Here is a 20,588-nt window from a genome sequence, read left to right as displayed (position 1 = left end):
TGTGGTCTGATGATCGAATTGGTATGATCAAACCTTGTTAACTCGAGCTTGTCTCACGGCATACGAAATTCCAGGCTTCGACTCTTTTGAGTAGACTTTCGCCATTGTTTTCGTTAAGCAGCACAAATAAGCAAAATAAATTTATCAAAACTTATCTGTAACGAAACAGTTAAACTAAGAATCCACGAAATTGTTTTTTAAATAAGCTAAACTATCTGACCTTAAACTCCATAAAAATCTTAAATTAATAAATATTTACTCTATCTAAAATAAAACTTTAGTTTTACTTCTAACTTGATGGTATTTTTATTGAGTTTAAGGTGGTTTATTGTTGCAAAAAAAAAATTCGAAAGTACAGTAAACTTTGTTAGTAATAAACAAACTTAGTTATTAATAAACACTGATTCAATTAGAATTGTTTAAGTGAGAGACACATTGTTTTGATAATAAAATCTAAAGTGGTATTGTTTACCTTATTTATAAATTGAGAACTTTTTTTAATTGTAAACATAAAAAATTGCAAGTTATGTATTATTAACAAACAAGAATTTTAGTCAATTTAAAGCAGTGTATAAAATAAAAGTATGGTAACAGTCGCGGCAATGTATTTGAGACAACTTTACATATATTACAGTAACCTACCGCAATATTAACAAGCTGCCTACCGTACAGTTTCGCTTATTTAGTAAATTAAGACCTTATCGCACCATTTTTCAGGATTACTGACCAAATAAATTAATGTTACCAAGACACTTTTTTTTGAAAGCCTAATTACGCTTAAATCTCAGGTAGTAAGCTTAACCGTCAAACCATATAAAAGTGTGGTACTCAGGTTTAAGATGTGGTTCGGTTTTGAGTTGAAGTGGTGACGGAAAACTTTCGATATTTGTGAATCCTTCGGAGGGTATTGTGCCTGCGAACTTTTGCACAAATATTGAAAGATATCCTCTTGGCTTGGGTAATTTAAAATTCTCAAATGATACAGGATTTAGTATACTTAGTAAGTTTTAAGCATATTTAAGTTTGAATAACAAAAATTGGAATGGCAAAAAAAAATTAGTTATGAACGACTTATTTTAAACTTCTGCTATTCTACAGAAACAGTTTACGTCTTATTTTGTCTACATAAAAGAAGAGACTTTTACATTTTATTTGCATTGATTATAAGACCAAAATATCTTATATTTGACATAATTTGCTCGGGTTTTCTAAAAAAATTATTTTGCGTGATCGTTGCGTCATTATTCAGTAGTCTCATTTATTAGAAGTTAAATAATATTTACTAACACTTCTGTCCAGATTTAATGTCAACTAAAATATGGTCTACAAAGCGGTTTGTTTGCTGAGGCTCGCTATTACGAACTACGATAAACATACTGTTTGTAGTATTGAGTTGTCTTAAACACATAGCCTACACTGTTACCATAGTTTAATTAAATTTCTCACTTTTATTAAGTCTAACTTTTGCTTGCTTGTAAAGTTTGACTTGAGGTCATTTTCAGTAGACAAATATTGGTGAACAAACTTCTTAGATAACTGAAAAGTATATTTAAACTTGTGATTTATTTCATCTTTCTCTTTAAGAATTTAGTATCAATTATACCAAGCTTCATCAGTTTGTTATTATTTAAACTTAACCATTTAAATTATTGTTATTCGTACACTAATTAAATATTTTGATTTTTAGCTATGGTCAGATAAACACACTGTTATTTACTTGTACTTCAGTGCATTCATTGCAAACATCATAATTTGTTTTTTAAACTATTATAGGGTCTTGTCGCTATAAGGTAGGATAAGTGTTAATTTAATTGTAAACAAAATTCTGGAACTAATTAGAATATATGTTCAACTCCGGATTTATTTTACCTTCCTCACAACAAAATCAAAATTAGATCCAGTTTCATATTTTAAATTAATACTTAATTGTTGTATTCTTATTTCTGTACAATTATTTGAAAATTTTACATCTTTTCTATGGTTTCTCTTGAACTAATAGCGTTTATTTATAAATCTTAAACATTATCATGCTTTAATGTTGTCATTTCGTAACTTACTTCTAGCCCAAAGTTTAGTAAAGACTGAATAGAATTTTATATATGTTTAGTATTTCTCGCAGTTTAGATATCTAACATCTTTTACTAGTTTTTCGACGACTAGAGTTTCAGTTTGATTTGTCTTCATTAGAGTAAATATATTTTCAGTCTTGTATAAAAGAACCTTGAACAATTAAACGCTGATATTTTAAATTCAGTTTGAGTGAAAATTGAGATAATATCTTTAATGGTTTCGGAGTAATAAAATTATGAAAATATTGTAGTAGCTTGTTAGCAATTGAAGCAATGATTAAAATGTTTGATTTAAACTAGTCTTATTTTCCAGCTTTGATCATGAAAATAATTAAGAACTAAGTTAATTATTTTTATAGACAAAAAAACACATTTTAATTAGTGGTTTCTTAGTTTTTACGTTATTTTTCATAATGCACTTATTATTTTGTATTTTAATCTTGTTTTTCTATTTGATCACCTATTTTTGCCATTCTTTAGTTAGTTTTAATAAGGGAAATAGTTAAAATTAAAATTATTGTTGTACAAAAGTCTTAATATTAAAAACTTTTGTTTTTGCTTTTGCAAATAAATGATATGTCTACACAATTATATTCAGGCTTTAATAAAACTCAAGCACTGCGTTTTATAAATTTGTTTCAATGGCTTAAAAAAGTAACCCAAAAATCGCATCAGCACTTGGAAAACTTCCACGTGTCAAAATTGTTACTCAGGTCTTTTACTGTTATATAATATTAGAAATTTTTTTTATTGACTTCCTTGACAACTTTAAGCCAATCTATAGATATATCTAAATTTATGCTTGTGTTTATACTTAATTTTTGTTAATTAGTTGATCAAGAAGCAATTAAGTAAATACAAACCAACAACTAATGAATAAACTTTTATACTTAAACTCTAAACGACATACTAGAATTTTAATCAACATTTTTTTTTTCAAAACAAGAAAAAAACAAATGAAAAAACTTGAAAGTAAGCAAACTAGCACAAAAACAAAAAAAGCACGTGAACTCAATTGACTCCTAATAAAATTTATTCCTACGAAAAAAAATGCACGTAATAAATGCAAATAATTGCTCAATATAAGTGCTCAAATAAATAAATGACATGCAAGCAAATAAGTGCATATTACTGGTTCAAGCTCAACTTGCTTACTTCCAGTACTGCTGATGGAGTCTGCACCAATTTGATCACCGGTTTTCCGGGTCGCGCCTTGCTTTGAGCCTGGTCTTCCGGGTTGGCAGTTTCAAACTCAACCAATTCCAACTGGAAATAACAAGAAGATTTTAGTGTTTAATCAACAAAAAGCAAACACATGAACGTTGTGTTTTTTTAATTAATTTAACAATGTTTTATTAAGTAGTTTTATCTCCGGTAGAAATTTTGACGCTAAACTGTTAAAAGCTAAGATTGTACTTCTTAAATATACTAATACGAGATATAATAACCTCTGAAGAAGAGACGAGGTATTCGTAGCAAGCTTTCATTGTTTCAGCCTCATCGAAAGGAGATTCCAACTGAAAAGCTTCGTCGCAACCAACTTCCACTACTTGCTTCAACAGGTCGTTCACAAACGGCATTACCTGAACATTCAGTATTTGTATTTGTTAATAGTCAACGTTTATAATAAAACAAAAACGTTAATAAACTGTATACATATGTAAAAAATATCAATTAAAAGTTATATTCGAACTTATCAATTATGTCTAGAATATTTCATTGAAATTACGTAAAACATAGAAAAAACTCGCAACGAAATTAGAATTTAAGTTTAACAAGTTTTGTATTTAGTATTTATTACCTTATTCATTTCTTTTTTGGTTTCTTCGCACGCTTTCAGCTGATAGTTAAGTTGTTTTTTGTCGACCTTTTCCACTTGCTTGCCGTTCTTTTCAAAAGCTTCCCTAAAACATACGTTAACTTTTAATCTGGCAGACTTAACAATAAAACTATCAATCAAGTTTTATTGAAATGGTGTTTTAATTTTAACATATATCAGCTTAACTGAATACAGGATATATTTAGTAACTTTAAATTAATGAATTAAATACTCACTTGACGGATTCGATGGTTTTTTGCTGCCAAATAGGATAAGTTTTGGCGACATAAACAACTGCTTTGTCGGGTTTTTTGTACTGTAAAAAAAACTTATTAACAAATTTGAACTTGTGAAAACACGATATCTGATATAATAAAACTGACTTCTCTCTTCTTTTTTTCTGCGAGAGCCTTTTCGCTGGCAATTTTAGTTCTGATAGAGCTGCCAACGTTGAAGACGAAATCAGAAGATCTGATCAAAACTTCGTTGACTTTCTCCACTAATGGAAAACTTGCGTCGACCACAAATCCATCCTGTAATTTATTATTATATTGAATTTTTTTTTAATTTCTTGCGTAATAAATTGTCATACTTTGTGAAACCTAAATAGTTTATTTAATATTTAGGTGATACAGTCTAACAATATTGCTACATTTTTATTTAAGTCTTTTATTTATGTTCTGCATGACAAAAGTAACTATTATTACACCTTGATGCTTTAGAACTGTTAAGTAAAAATATATGTTTAGTAAATATTTTCAAGTCGCATTAATTCTTTTCCTGATTAACACAAACCTGTTTGAGCAAGTTGCTCCACACATGCTCGCAAACATGAGGGCAGATTGGCGTCAACAGGAGAGTTTGAACTTTAATGAAGTTGCTGATGACGCTCCTGTCCATTTGCTGCTGGCTCATTTCGCGGTACCTGTCCCTCGCTATCTGCATTTCGAACCAGCCGGTCTTCAGCGCTTCCTTGAAGTTCATGTTGTCGTAATGCTTCTTCGTTTGCGCCACCGCCTTGCTTATCTTGCTCATGAAAACTCGGTCGTGGTATGTCGGCTCGGTATTTTCTACCAGGTCAACCTTTATTGAATTAGTTTAAAAGTTAATTTTTGTTTTTAAAGAAAGCTGCATGTTTAAAAATAATAAGTATTAATAGATATTTTAGCCATTTGCAACTCGTTGTTTTTGAAACGGACTGAGCTTAACCTTTTATTCTATAAATAAATAGAACATTTTTTTTTGATTAATACAGAAAATGGCTATAAGAATTTAAACATGCTCAGTTTTTAATCAAACCTCGTTTTCAGCCAGCACTTTCTGGCACCATTCAATCCAAGTGTAAAGTTTCAAAACTCCGCTGTCTGCAACTTTTTCTACGAAATTAGCGTCTTCAATGCCGTCACCCGCATCGGCAAGTGCAAACCTCATACCTTTGATATTTTTTTTTTTTAATTTTTAGGCAATTTTGTTATTTTTGTGAACTTAATTCTAGTTTTATTGGTACATTTTAACACGGTTGTTTGTTTTTTTAAGTCATGAAATGCAATCAAAAAGTTCTAAATAATTAAAACTATTATTAAACTTGTTTAAACAAGCTGAATGTTTAAGATTACGTTTTTTAAAATCACAATAAATGATTAGTTTTTCGTAAAGTTTTTGTTACAACAATATATTAAAACTACCGTCAGCAGAGTATTTTTCAATGGCGTCGGTCAAAGTCATAAAGTTTCCTGTGGACTTGGACATCTAGAAAAAAGTGTATATTAAACAAAAATAAGTTTTACTCATCAGTGCTACTTGACAGCCAATATAAGTGTAAAAATGTATGCAAAAAAAAAACTTTTTATACACTTGAAACACAATTTATACATTAATGGTTCCTGAAAGTCATAAAAGTGCAAATAGCAACAACTGATATACTAAACTTAAACCTCAATAACAGTTTAAAATAACAACAAAAACTTTTGGCATTTTGAGTTTACTATTTTCCGATTTGAAAATGGAAATATTTGTTGTTCACCAGTAGTATTAAACTATGTCAAGTATTAAACTATGTAAAATATTATAAAAGTCAAACTTTTTCAGAGTTGAGAAGCATGTGTCCATTAGCTCTTATTCCCTTGGGCCAGGCTTGAGTCTGCTCATTGGGCCACATTGCCACGTGATTGTAAATAAAATACGTCAAGTGGTTTGGCACCAGATCCTTGCCTGTTTACAATATAAATTATTGAAGATTTGATCATATTTCGATCAACAAGAGTGATTCAAAAACTTATCATAACTAGTTTTTGCGCTAGTATATAAGAATTAGTACATGAAATTTAAATTTTTATTAAAATACTCAACTTTAGTTCAGCTTTATTTCTAAGAACTAAAGTTTCAAACTTAATTTTAAACACTATTGAATTTAATTTGTTACCTGAAACACGGAGATCCAATGGGTACCAAAACTTGAATTCTCTCTTCATTTTATTGAGAAGATCGATGCTAATTTTTGAGTTGGAAGGAGCTTTAGCACCGTCAAAGAAAATGTAATCCCAAACTTCACAAGTCATATCTGCAGCACTGTATTAAAATTTATTAAAGCATTATTCAGTTATTCCATTTGTCTTTTTATTAAAAAAATAAACAAAGTGCGTTATCATCCAGTTTATAACTTCAAAACTAAAATCAGAAAATGAAGTCAAACATTATCATACTTAGTTATCATACTTATAACGCAATAATCTTTAAGTTAAAATTTATTTTAAACAGAAAATACCGTTTTAAAAATCATTTGATATAAGCATTATTCAGCAGTTTCATTTGTTTTTTATTAAAAAATAAACAAAGTGTGTTATCATCTAATCTATAACTTCAAAACTAAAATCAGAAAATGAAGTCAAACATTATCATACTTATAACGTAACTAAATGATAATTTCTAGGTTAAAATTTCTTATAAACAGAAATTACTGTTTTAAAAATTATCTCATTAAAGCATTATTCAGTAGTTTTATTTATTTTTAAGCTAAATATTGAAAAACTAAACATGTTAGCACTTTTACTTTGACTCCGCAAAAAAATTTATAAATTATGTAAAACATTACCATTGTCAACATCTTAATAACGACAAAATTAGAACAAAATATATTAAGGATTATTTCCGAGCTTTCAAAAACTTCAAGAAACTCTTTAAAAAACAAACTTGATATTGTTCGGAGACTTGGAACCGTCGAAGGCGCCTTGCTGAAGCAGGTGAGCCACGGTGTAGTAAGCCATGTAGATGGTCGAATCCGACAAGCTCTCAATCAGCCACTTGTCGTCCCACGGCAGCCTGCTGCCCAGTCCGTACGTCCTGCTGCAAGCGTGCTCCTTCAGCCAGTCGAGCGTGGCGTTGAACTGGTTCCTCGTTTCAACGCTGAAAGTTTCGATGCTTTCCAGCGCTTTCTTCGTCGTCGCCTTCCACTCTTCGTTGCCGTAGTCCAGGTACCTGAATTCACGTTGAGTAAAATTATCAATGCCAGGGACAAAATGAAACAGAAAAAATTGATTATAAATTTAACTTGATTGATATGATTTATTTTAGAAAATACTCATATAAAAAGTTTTAAAAAATTATACCAGTGCCAGTATTTAGAAAAAAAAAACACATTAAAACAATTTCGAGTTTCAACAAATTTTAAATAATATTTTAATGCTATCTAGTTCACTTGTATTCAAACAAACCATTGATCACAGAGAGCGACGACGCACACATCACCCGATCTCGAAACCACCTTCTTGTCAGGCTCCTGATACTTGAACGCCATCTTGTCATCCACCAGCTTCTGCTGCAAAACTTTCTTAACAGCTTCCACTTTCTGGCCCTTGTATTCTGCTGGTAGCTGCGGAAAAGATTAAAGTTTTCTATGATTTCAATGCACACAGTACTTATGCACGAGCAGAAAAAGAATAATTATTAGTACATTCGTACATATGTAGTTACTAATAACTGCTAGTCAAATACCTATATAGTAAAACACGTACAAAGTTTTAAGGTGTCTAATAGTGTGGTAATGAAAATATTTCGTATCTATTAGAACTTTATAACAATTATTTAATTAAACGTTATTCAAACCAGCATTTTTCCTTCATAGAATCCAGCCTTGTAAACTTTTTCCTTCGCTTCTCTCAGCTTTTCAGTGTCGTTTTGACTTTTTATTTTCATGTCGTTGTAAACCTTCACGGCAGCCATGTTTCCAAACTCACTCGTTTCAATTATGGCAACCTAAACGTATTTAATATTTTTAACTTCGTTATAAGTTACAATATTAATGTTACTAAAAGGTAGCAAAAACAATATATTTTCAACTGTTATATTTAAAGAAGAAAAAAAGGCAGATTGTAGTAATAGCCATATTAAGTTTGTATTAAATAAAAGAATCTAGAAAAATTGCAAAAACTATTTGGTTCTTAGATCATTACTTTATATTAGTGTTTTTTTAAGAAATAAATTTAACTATTCATATATAGTTGAGTGTAAAGTAGCATGCACGGCATAACTAAAAGAGCGAAATTATAAACAATATAGAAACCATTAAAAATAGTATGAATATACAAATTAAAATAAATAAATAAACAGTATAACCTACCTAATCTAAACAAAACAAGTTAAAATGTATAGCTAATACAGAACACAAATAACAGTCGAAAGTTTAGATAGAATTAGAAGATTTAAAAATCAAACCGGTTCTTTCAGCATTTCGTCGGTGATTCCGTACTTTTCTCTGAACGCCTTCTTGTTTTTCAAATCGACAAAAGCCGCGTAATCATCAGGCGAGTCTGAAGGCACCGAAGTGACGACTCCGGTTCCCTTGTCTTCCTTGATTGTCATCATCGGTAGTGTGTAGATCACCTCATGCTGGGTGAGAGGGGCGGACAGCTTAACACCGATGATGTCAGTTCCTTGAAGTTCGGCTTCCACGTGAAACTTTCCGTTTTCACAGGTCAGTTTCTGGAAAGACATGTTCCTGGCAGCTCTCTTCGTGCTCACGCAAACCTCCCCGCTTTTCAGCTTGTAAGCGACGTAATTGATTTCGGGGTGAATCCAGCAGTTGGTCTGCCCGTACATTGTTTCAGGACGGAGAGTGGCGGCGACTAAGAACACATCAGTGTTTCCTTCGAATTTTCTGTAAAAAAAATTAAGTCATAACTTTGTAATAAACTTAAATTAAAATATAAACAAGCCTTACTTTGTTTATCGTAAGTTATAAAAACAACAAAATAAGCTACATTAGGATTTTGTAGTAAAGAAGAGTTTAGAAAAGGTACAATTTTAAAGTAATGAATTGATAATAAATAAAAAAAGATTACTGAAATTATCTTTTTGATTAATTCAATCAAACTTACTTGAGTTTCTCGGGGAATGGAGCAAGCAGCTTCATTTTGATTGCAGTGTACTCCTGTGGTGTAGCGCCCTCCCCTGACGATCTGTCGTGGTCCATACACGGCTGGTTGTCCTTGGGAGAGAAAATTGTGTGACGCTCACCAAACTTCACTTTGCCGCGCTCCTGTGTGACAAGATTAAAATTTATTTGAAAGTTAACAACATAATTTCTAGGCTCTAAGCTACAAAAGAATTTCACAGTTATAAACAAGAGTGGATGTTAATTGTTATTTAAAAAAAAAAACTTATTCTTAAAACTTAGTCTAATAAAAGTAAAAAAACTATATCCTATCAATTATAATTATACTTTAAATTCTTTATAATGACTAAGTCTTATTATCAGAAGTTTTGAATAGCACTTTAGTAAAACCTTAAGCACTTGAGGAATACTTTTGTTTTTTTTAGAACTTACATTGTTCTAGTTTGAAATTAGTTATCAAAATCAACTCTTTTAGTTTCAAAAACATCAAATACAGTATGTATAAATCTACCTTGAGTGTTTTGAACTGCCACTTTACAAATGAATCGTAAAATGGGTTTTTGTCGGTGGTAATAAAACTCCTCCTCCAGTCCACCTTCAGTCCCATCTTGGTCAGATCCTGTTTTGCCAGGGGTGGAAAATGCTCGAGCCAGTGTGAAGCGTCCGAGAACTTTTTGATTTCTTCATCTTCAAGTCCAATCAGCTTCATAATCTGCCACTGGTAAGAGGCACCAGCCTTTTTAGAAGTGGCTTTAGCTTTCTTGCTTTTTCCTTTCTTTTCCATTTCTATTTGGTTGTTTTTATATAAGAAAACGCACTTTTAGCTAAAACATTTGAAGACATTAAATAGAAAAGGTAAAGACCAAGCATTTGTTTTAAAGAAGTTTCAGTCTGTAAAATTTTGTAATAGTATGCATTTTTTCGTTTATTTTCCATAAAACTTTTACATATTGTTATGAAACCAAAACTGGTTGTTTAAATTAAAAGTTCAATATTTATAGTTTTTATTAATAATTAATTTACTTACCAGCTTCAACATCTTTCTTCTTTTCAACCACTGGCTCGGATTCTTCTGGAAATTTTGGTGGATAACCAAAATCTTCCATTTCTCTTTTCAGCTTATCGGCACAAGCCTTGATGGGCATGCCAGTACAGTGGAAAGCAAACGGGTAGAGGCACTTTTTACCCATCATGCGCTGGAAGCCAACCGCAAACTCGCTTTTTGAGAGGGTGAATGTGTGGCCTAGATGCAGGCGTCCGTTCATGTACGGGTACGGAAAAGTTGTCATGAACTTTCCACCCCTGAAAAGTAGGTGGTTGTTAATAAGAACGCTTAAGGGTAGATGACTTGTTAATTCTTTACAGTGGAAACAATGAGTATGTAAATTAGTACAGCTTAATTCAATTAAAATCAAATTTTCAAGTTTTTTTACGAATTTAGTAATTAAATGATAATTGGACATATTGGCAAATTAAAGTCAAGCAGCAGAACAGTAAAAAATATGTTTTGTAAAAATAAAACAATCTCGTTTAAATTTGTTTACATCTATATATTAAATTTAAAAAAAAAGCTTAATAAAATATCAAAAACATGTGAATAAAAGGCAAAGCTTTATATGAAACCATATTTTATTTGATTATTTTTACATAAAGTAAATATATAAGTATTGGTTTTAAATATACCCTAAAAGTTAAAGTAATAAGATATATAGTACATTGTTGTATTAATTATAAAATTTAAATCAAAATATTCACCAGTTATGTTACTTAAAACACTGAGGTCATTAGTTTAATAAAACCTTTATAAAAATTAACTAACTCCCAATTTTCTTCTGCTTCAGGAGCATTTGCTTCAAAAACTTTTGAACTTTCCCATCTATTTTGTACGGCTGCTTCAATTTCCTTAAGCTTTTCCAGTTTCTGAGTTCCTTTTCTTGAGTCCTTGAATTCAAAACAGTTGAATAAAAAAAAATTTCTTGTTTAAATGATGTATATAACATGTTGTAAACAGCCAAAGTTTAAAAATATTATATTTCAATATAGTAATTAAACTTTTAAGAAAAAATTTCTTAGTAAAAATACATTAAAAAATATTTAAGTTATCTATTTTAAATTGTATTTTTATAGTTTTTGGTCAAAATGCTGTAGTATGTGTTATTAATTCACTAACCATTTTTGTTTTTTTCTGAATAGATATGAGATGCTTTTATTATAGTAGTCTGTAAAAAACAAATATTTAGTGTGTTAACTAACCACAAATCAAAACAAATTCATTTCGACAAAAATTTAATTTCTACTACAATAAAAGAAATAAAAATTTTCATAAAGGTGTAAATAACATACTGTTAAAACTAGTGTTTTATAAAATATGTGTACTAAAGATACTAAGAAAATTTCTAAATTTTGAAAATATTTTCTAGCTTAAATTTGAGAAAACCCTGCACAAAGAACATCTCCTAATCAAAAATTTACATTTTTTCCAGGACAAGTATTTAAGAATACAGGGCTTGTTTTTACTTTATAATGCTTATTCTAATTTGTACCATACTTGGTTTGATAAGTTTGTTTTATTTCAGTTCTAAATATTATACTAATTTTTAAGAAAAGTAAATATCTTGTAACATGCATAACCTTATCATCACAAAAGATCAAAACTTAAATTTATTAAGTAAAGTAAGATACTAAAAAGCAAAAGACTCAAGTAAAATAGTTACACATGTTAAGTTTTAAGAACAACAAGAACTAGTAAATAACTAAAAATTACAATATTTTGTCTTTAAAAAAAATCATGCAATAAAAAAAGATTTTTTATAGAACTTATTACTTTACAACTTGTAAGGTTATAGTGTAGTGTACAACCACACGAAAAACCATATTTAAATTTAAAAAACACTTAAAGGTACTCTTACCAGGGTTGCCACAGATCAAGCTGAGAAAAATTTCCTGACTTTTCCTGACTTTTTACTAAAATTTTCCTGACTTTTGTAAATCAAACTTTCAATATAAACTTATTCTAAAACAAATAATCTAACACTTGAAACTATATTAAGCTTTTAATCTTATTTTAATACAGGTTAGAACAACAGTTTTATTGCTGAATTCAATCATCACTTGAACCATCTGTGTATTCATGGGATATACCTCTCTTATAAGTTATTTTACAAATTCAAACAACTTTTAAAAAAATTATAAAGAGGTTAAGTATACACATCAACTTGTTACATAAAATTTTAAACTAACTGCCTAGTTATAAAGAACTCAATTATTTACTTACACAAAAAACACTTTGATTCTAAAATTATGCTAGATAAACTTTTGTGAATATACCACAGTTTCACTATGGATATGTCTTTGCTACAGATCATCAAAACTAAAAAGCTTACAAAAACTGCTTGTTTAAGTAGGGTAGTTGTTTAATATGTTAATAGTCCAGTTTTATAAAGGATTTATTATTAATTTATACCAGATGAAGGCATTGAAAATTAAATAACTATGTAAATTTATAGGAAAATTTTGCAATTTTAGTCTGACTTTAAAGGATTTGTAATTAAATTTATACTAGTTGAAGGCTTTGGAAAATTAAGAATTTTGTTAATTTAAACTGACAAAACCTGACTTTTTTTAAATTTTGTCATGTTTTCTGACTTTTTTTTCAAAAACCCCCACTTTTTCCAGACTTTTGTTTTTTTTTTAGTTTTTCCTGACTTTGTGGCAACCCTGTCTATATAAAACTAGGCATGACATTATATGAGCAAATTGAATTAAAGAACCATTGCAAACACTAACAAATATAAAGAACCATGAAAAATATAAAAACTTTAAGGTTTATAAACTGCTTTAAATGTTATTAAAACCTTAGATTAAATTTAAATCTATAAGCATTTTACTATGAGAAACTTAAAAGTAAAATGAGAATTAACAGCTTAAAACTAAAATTATAAAAATACTTGGGAGGAGAAAACATTCTAAAATAAAAACTTTACACAAAACAATCAAACAATATAAATGTCTGTTCTGAAATTACATGTTCAATGCAGCGGGCTGTGGCTAGAATGTCCCCAGCTTCAACTGAAGAGAGTTTATATGTGGCTGTAATATGGGAATGCAAACTTGCATCAGTAAAACACATGAACATGAGAGCTTTCTCTTAAACGCTTGGATGAACATGAAGTTTAACTCAAAAGTTTACATTAAATTTAAACAGTTATTAAATGTAAGTTGATATCCAATTACAAACTGTTTCATGCTTTCACAATGATCATAAGTGAGATAAACTAATAAGTGACTAAATATATTTGATATATATAGTACTAGCATAATAATTAGTCATGTAACGTAAATGTTAATGTGATTACTAACAAATTAAATAAAGCAACTAATTAAATTATTATTTTATGTTTAACTAAATTATTATAAACATTTTTTAAATACTAAAAATCTAATCAAATAAAGTCTAAAAAAAAACTTCAAATAAAAACATATAACTTTATTAAATATAGTTCCTAAGATTAAAATTATACTTGTGAAGTAAATTATATTCTTACCAATGTTATACTTAATACTTGGGCAACATTTGCAAGTTTATAAGCTCATGCTCTTTATAAGCTACCAAAAGTAATATTATTATTTATAAAAAAACAATTTATAAATTTATTATTTAATTTGAATCTTAAGATTCTTAAATTTCATATTTAGAGCTATAAAAATCTACTAGATTTGGTTCTTTAAACTGCACAATTGTCTCTAAGATGGTGTATGCATGATACCTGCTACATACTGACTGATCTTAAGCAGGTTTACTTTGTATAACAAACTAATAATGCAATATTTATGATTAAATTCTTTTATCTCGATATTTATTGTTACTAATTAGTTTGATATTATTTATATCTGAAAGAAAATTCTAATTTGTAACATTAAATTATACATACTCAAACTAATATCCACCACTATTAAAAACATAGGAATTATTAAAAAAAACTATTATAATTAATTGTTTGATGCTAATGTACTGTAAAACTTCAGCTTAAAATAAATATATTTTTAAACACTAGTTTCAACTTAATAGCTAATATACATTAAGCTTATACAAAACACTGATATCTTTTAGAACATATTTAACCCATTTAGCTATAATAAAAAAATTAATGTCAAATGTTTGATAACTTCAAAAAAATAGAGATGTTAATTTTAAATTTCTTAAAATAAATTATACATTACTAAATAAATAAAAAGTACTTCATTACAATAGATGAAAACAAAACATTTAAATCTGGGAATTATTTTTATGCAGTAAAATTAAGTTCTAAAAACATATCTCTCAAATTAAACAAATTGATTTTATTTTAATAAAAATGTATTGTAATATTTCTACCGTTAAATATACTACATTACATTGTTAAATAAATTTATTAAATCATATAAAATCCAAGTTACTTCAAGTAGTGTTATCATTTATATATGAAAATTTAGTACCAAGTAATTTTTGTTAAAACTAAAAATCATTAAAAAGACTTATATAATTAAAAAATGCTATTGTTGTTAATAGTTTGAATTGCACATGTTAGTAGTTTAAATTACATACTGACTAAAGATTAACAGCTTTATTTTATATACTCTGTTAATGATACAATCTTCCTGATGCAATGCTTTAAATTTCTAATTGAATTACTTATGGTTTATAAGAAGCTATTTTAGCTCTTTTAACCAGCTTATACATCCAAGAGAAAAAATTTAACCTTAGTAAATTAAAATTATTTGATAAAAGTTATATATTTTTTAATCAAGTTTAACAGACATTTATAAAAGAAAAATCTTTAAAAAATTACATACTGAAAGGCTTCAGATATTAAAAAATATAAAAATAAATACTGGATAACTGTTTCAAATATCTTATTTTTTAAACTTTCAAATACTTTACTTGAGACTAAAATGTATATTTTACATAATAAAACAATTTTCTAAAAAAATCTCTTAAAATTGAACTGATAGTTATTAAATTTATTACAATATTTTCTACTTACTGTATAATCAGAGGCAATTTGCAAATTTCATTAGTGCATACACAACTTAAGCTATCTCAGGTATATATATGAAATTAAGTGTCATGATTTTCTTTGAATAACAACCAAAAGGTTCCAAGATGTCGTATTGAAAAGCTAAAAGTTATAATACTTTTATCATTTCAAACAGTGTATGTACCATTTTAATGGCGGATGTGTTGCAAATGCTACTTACTGATACCTATCAATCAATTTTACAGTATACTGTCTGGCATAGATATTTTATACATTATTTGTTCCTATGCACTACTTTAACATTGTAAATTATTTTATTATTAGTGGTTTATAAGTAGTGATGTACCGATCTAGATCCGGCCGCGTTCTAATTTAAAAAAAAAAGTCCGGATCGGGTTCCGGCCGGATTCTAATTTGAAAAAAAAGTCCGGACCCGGATCTAGTTAATAAAAAAGAGCATACTGAAAAGCATTTTTTCAAAAACGAACCCTGTGTAAATTGATAAAAGTCATTTTCGTCAGTTAAAATTAAACACCTACCATGATTGGCTCATTTTGAACACATGACTAATTTACATTTGTTTACATTTAAGTTATGAAATAAACATTTCAGAAATGCAACTCTTTACATATGTTGTAAAATTGAAAACTTTGGAATGAATACTTGCATTATTTACTGTTTAAAGTTGAGCTCAGAGAATATTTAGAGTTAATACGGTTGAATGTACGAGCCAATGAGAATCATATGACGAAATGCTTCAAACTAAATACTGATGCAACAAAACATCAGAACATGATAGGCAGTTTATATGTAAGCAGTTAGTTAGTTTGGTGTGCAGCTTGAAGCAGCAAAATATCTTGAACTTTTTTGTGAATGCTTTTATAAGTAGTGTTTTGTTTTAAAAGTGAATATTTCAACTGGTGTTTAATTGTTTAAATATTTAAGCCAGGTTTATAGTTTAATAGCTTATTAAAAATTTTACAGTTTCTTGTTTACTAAAAGTTTTATTTAATTTTTAGTTTATTGTTTCAAGTCTTTTGATATAGGTTTAAATAGCTTCAAGTTTTTAAAGTGTTACCAAAGTACTTAATAATTTTGTATATGCTAGTATTTCTTGTTGTGTTTTATATAAAAGATTCATCACTCAAAACTGTTGTGTCTGATTATAGAAAGTAGTCTCAGTTAGAATTTAGTATTTGTTAGATATTAGTTAAATAAGGTAGGATTTAATTATGATGGGTAGTACTAATAAGTTAAGTGTACCACAATCAGTCCACGACTTTACTACCAAATTGTCAATCTTTGCTAGCTGTTCTACTGATTATTAGATTAAAGTAACTTTTTCAGTTTTTAAACACCTCATTCTGACTCAGGCTTGTTTATACTCACTCTAGCTAGTTTTATTGACTTAAACAGTGGCAACCCTGCTAGTTTGAAAGTTATTGGGAATTTTAGAAATTCTTGGACTGCCTCAGGCTAGTTTAGTTTTTAATAAAGCTCAGGCTAGTTTTCTTTTAGATTTTGAATGAGTTTGAGCTGATTCAGTTTTCAATATTTTGTAATTTTCTAGTGTATTTTCTTAAGAACTTGTTTCAGATTTTTAATTTTAAATGACACCTATATTTGTAAACCTTATGGCTAGCTGTTCTACTTATTATTAGATTAAAGTTCTTTTTTTTCAGTTTTTAAAAACCTCATTCTGACTCAGGCTAGTTTATACTAGTGATGTACCAGATTCACTATCCGGGTCCGGCCGGATATTGCCATTTTTGTCTGATATCCGGATCCGGCCGGATTCTAATTTGAAAAAAAAGTCCGGATCCGGTTCCGGCCGGACTCTAATTTGAAAAAAAAAGTCCGGATCCGGTTCTGGCCGGATTCTAATTTGAAAAAAAAGTCTGGATCCGGGTCCGGTACATCACTATTTATAACTAGCTTCAAACTACTTTTCATAGACAAATATCTTAGAAATCTTAAAACTAAGATTATTAATTTCATAAAGTATAAATAAAGGTTCTAAAAGACTTCTAAAAAAAAAACTTCAAACTTCTTTGTCTTCTATTTACACTACGTGAATGAATAGTTATAAAATTATTAAATTCCAATAGATAGAAACTAAACAATAAGGTATGGAAATACACTTTTTATACAAAAAAAAACTTATATCCTAAAATTGAATTGATGTTTGTTAGTATAAACTAATATCCTACTAATTTTAAAAGAATTGCCTGGGGAAACACTTCTAAATTTATTTGAGCATGCCCAAATTAAGTAGCTCTAATAGTAAAAATATTTATAAATAAAATCAAGTTTAAAATCATTTTTTAGAAAACTTAAAATTGTTGTTGCTTTTATTAGATTAAACTGCACCTAGCTACTAAAATGGTACATGTATTGCCTCTGTTATACACTGACTTCTCTTAACCTAATGTTCTTTATACAATCTGATTATCTAATAAGATGTGTTTAAAATTAAGTTAAATAACTTTTATAAAGTAAATTAAAGGTACTGCATAGACTTGAAATCAAAAATATAAATAAAAAGTTTTGTTAGACGGGTTTTTTATTTTTTTTCAACATTATAGCTGCTATACTGACAGCTTTACAAAATACTGATATCTATAAATTTTAAATAAATTCATAAACTATGATAAAAACAGTGTTGCCACTGTTTTTTCAAAAATTTTTCCAGGTTTTTAAAAGTACAGATTTTTTGGTCTATTTTTAGTTTAAGGTAAGAAACTGTGTTAAATAGTAAAAAAAACATTGTAATATAATGTAAAATACTTTAAATATCATTTTTAATAAAAAAAATTTTTGATGATTGCAATTTTTTTTTTATTTATATGATAGATTTTTTGATTCAAATCGAAATATAACTACTGAACATGTGAAAGTTGTTAAAATTCCAGGTTTTTCCAGTGATTTTTGTTCAAAATTCAAGGTTTTTCCAGGTTTTTATCAAAATTTCTCAAATTCGAGGTTTTTCCAGGTTTCCAGGTAAAGTGGCAACCCTGTAAAAAAGCATAATGAGTATTTTAACATCAAAAATTAGTTTTTTTTCACTTTCAAAATTAAATCTGAGAATGTAATGGTCTCTTATTTTTGAATTCCAAATACTTCTAATAATATTTACAATACTTAATTCAAAAACTATGAATTTAACATTTCAAAAGATGAAACTAATCAACAAACTGTTAGACAAAATAAAACTTCCATATCTGCTTAAATTGAACAGATATTTCTTATTTATAACCATATATTCTTTACAAACTTTATACTAACTACCTAGGGCAAAACTAATAACTTTATTGGCTCAAGCATATTTTAAGGTATTTTATTTAGTTGAAGTTTTAAGTTATTATAAGACTTAAAACTAAAAAGGCTATTTTATTTTTATTAAAAATAAACTATTTTATTTTTTAAACTCTTAAAATTTAACACTTTTATTTGTGCTTGTATCAGTTAAGTAGTACTCAAATTTCTTATACAGACCCTTCTTAACCAAATTTACTTCAACACTTTAGTCCAATTGTACTCTAACTAGCATAATTTTCACTATACTATATTTATTTATTAAGAGAAAAGTTATACTTGAAACCTTATTTATAATAAGATTTTAATTATTTTAAACACTCTAACAAACTTTAACAATTGTAAAAAATATTATTTAACATATAATATTTTGCATGTCATTTTTTGATCAAAAATATTTTAAAAATATATATAAGTTTTTATCTTAAATAAATTTCCACAATCATCTTATAAAAAAAAAAATTAAGTAGTAATTTTTATTTAATGTTTCATGTTTTAATTAAAAGATACAGCAACATTTGAAAAAATACAAGGTAAAAATTCAAAATAGATTATGATGTTAATAACTGCTATGTAAAAAAAATTTACGTTTATTTTAATTTTATCTAGTGTTTTTTTAAGTTAAATTTTTATGTACTTTCCAGTGGAAATTCTGCAAAAGATATTTCTTTACACCACTTCCATTGACTATGAGTGCTTACATTTTTCTTTATAATTAAGAAAGAGTGAGAGCAATGAAAAATGAGAGATTAAAAGTGAGTCCTACTTCACTTAAAGATTGCTTACATATAATAAGAGGACTGTAGGCTGTTGACTGATGTGACACCGCTACCACTAAGGCAAACTTTCATTAGTATTAAATTAATTAATTATCAGATTAATTGAAAGATTTATATACAAGATCAAATTATGCATCTTCAACATTTATTTAGGATAATCCCAGTTTGTTTATGAGGAACTTTTGAAAATATAACAATAAATAAATTGTTTTAATAAATTAATTTAAAACTTTCTATTGTTTATATTGACAACTTAAAGTAAAGAAAATTATAAACACTTAAACCATTTAATATAATTTATAAAAGACATAAGAGAATTTTAAAGCCATTTTAAACAATTGAATGAAATTTCAAAGTTTATACAAAATAATCATTATTATTACAACTTTAACTAACCAGTATAGTTGAAAATTCACCGATTTCCAAAGCAAATAGATCCATTTTGGTTTTTTTTTTAATTTATATAAATGCTGTTTAAATTATTAACATTATACATTCAGCAAGTGAGTTACTACAAATAATAAAAAAAGGTTGTTTATGATAATAAAGAAATTGTTTTATTAGTGTTTTTATCTTTTTTCATTAACTCTCTAATTATAATAATATAAAATTAATGACTTGACCTTCTTTTACCACATTTTAAAATCAAATAAAAAAATTATAGTGTTTTTGTATGCTAGGATATGTAAAAACGAGCATAGTAAATTATAGTAAAAATATTTATCTATAGTAACCAATGTTATAAATATTTAGCCTATAAAAAATTGTTCAAAAAAGACATCAATTATAAAGCACTATTAACAATAACTAAAATTCAAAAAGAAACGTAATTAAACATCCTTATGATTTTAGTTTAGTATTTAAATGTTTATCTTAACCCAAACAGATTACAATATTTTAAATAGACCTTTGTCATTAAACTGTTTTAAAGCTATACTAAAAATATAACACAATTAGATCCATTATTAACTTTCAGTCTAAAGTAAGTTGTTTAGCCACTAGTATAGTTGCTAGATTTCAATCAGTTGAAGGCGACACCAGCTAAAACAAACATTTAGCATAGTATTCTGTTAAATCTGGCCACTAGTTTTCAAAAATTTCTCCCTAATTTTATAAGTACACTTTTATTGTTCTTTTTTAGTACAAAAACAAATAATAAAAAAGAGTGTTTAATAGTATAAACTTTTAGAAAAGATACTG

At 27.7% G+C, this 20,588-nt stretch overlaps 1 protein-coding gene across 1 annotated transcript; it reads right to left on the bottom strand.

Moving 5' to 3' along the window:
* Positions 1-3,060: 3,060 nt before the first annotated feature.
* LOC145844125 (leucine--tRNA ligase, cytoplasmic-like) lies at positions 3,061-11,469 on the bottom strand. The gene is made up of 19 exons (XM_082951485.1): positions 11,448-11,469; positions 11,097-11,218; positions 10,305-10,579; positions 9,789-10,063; positions 9,261-9,421; positions 8,599-9,040; positions 7,990-8,139; positions 7,599-7,756; positions 7,078-7,362; positions 6,311-6,456; positions 5,969-6,099; positions 5,574-5,637; positions 5,188-5,321; positions 4,684-4,971; positions 4,272-4,421; positions 4,125-4,204; positions 3,871-3,973; positions 3,518-3,652; positions 3,061-3,335 (listed from the first exon to the last, which is right to left on the bottom strand). The coding sequence occupies exons 1-19, from the start codon at positions 11,448-11,450 to the stop codon at positions 3,198-3,200; spliced, it is 3,240 nt and encodes a 1,079-aa protein (XP_082807611.1). The 5' UTR covers positions 11,451-11,469; the 3' UTR covers positions 3,061-3,197.
* Positions 11,470-20,588: the final 9,119 nt, after the last annotated feature.

Source organism: Thalia democratica, chromosome 9 (assembly GCF_965202585.1).
Source record: "Thalia democratica chromosome 9, ktThaDemo2.hap1.1, whole genome shotgun sequence".
NCBI classification, from domain to species: domain Eukaryota; kingdom Metazoa; phylum Chordata; class Thaliacea; order Salpida; family Salpidae; genus Thalia; species Thalia democratica.
This window is presented reverse-complemented; position numbering and strand designations above follow the sequence as displayed.

Coding starts and splice junctions, on each gene's coding strand:
- LOC145844125 (XM_082951485.1), bottom strand. Junction 6,100..6,310: donor ATTGGATCTCCGTGTTTCAG/GTAACAAATTAA, acceptor TATTGTAAACAG/GCAAGGATCTGGTGCCAAAC. Junction 3,653..3,870: donor CCAAAAAAGAAATGAATAAG/GTAATAAATACT, acceptor CTGAATGTTCAG/GTAATGCCGTTTGTGAACGA.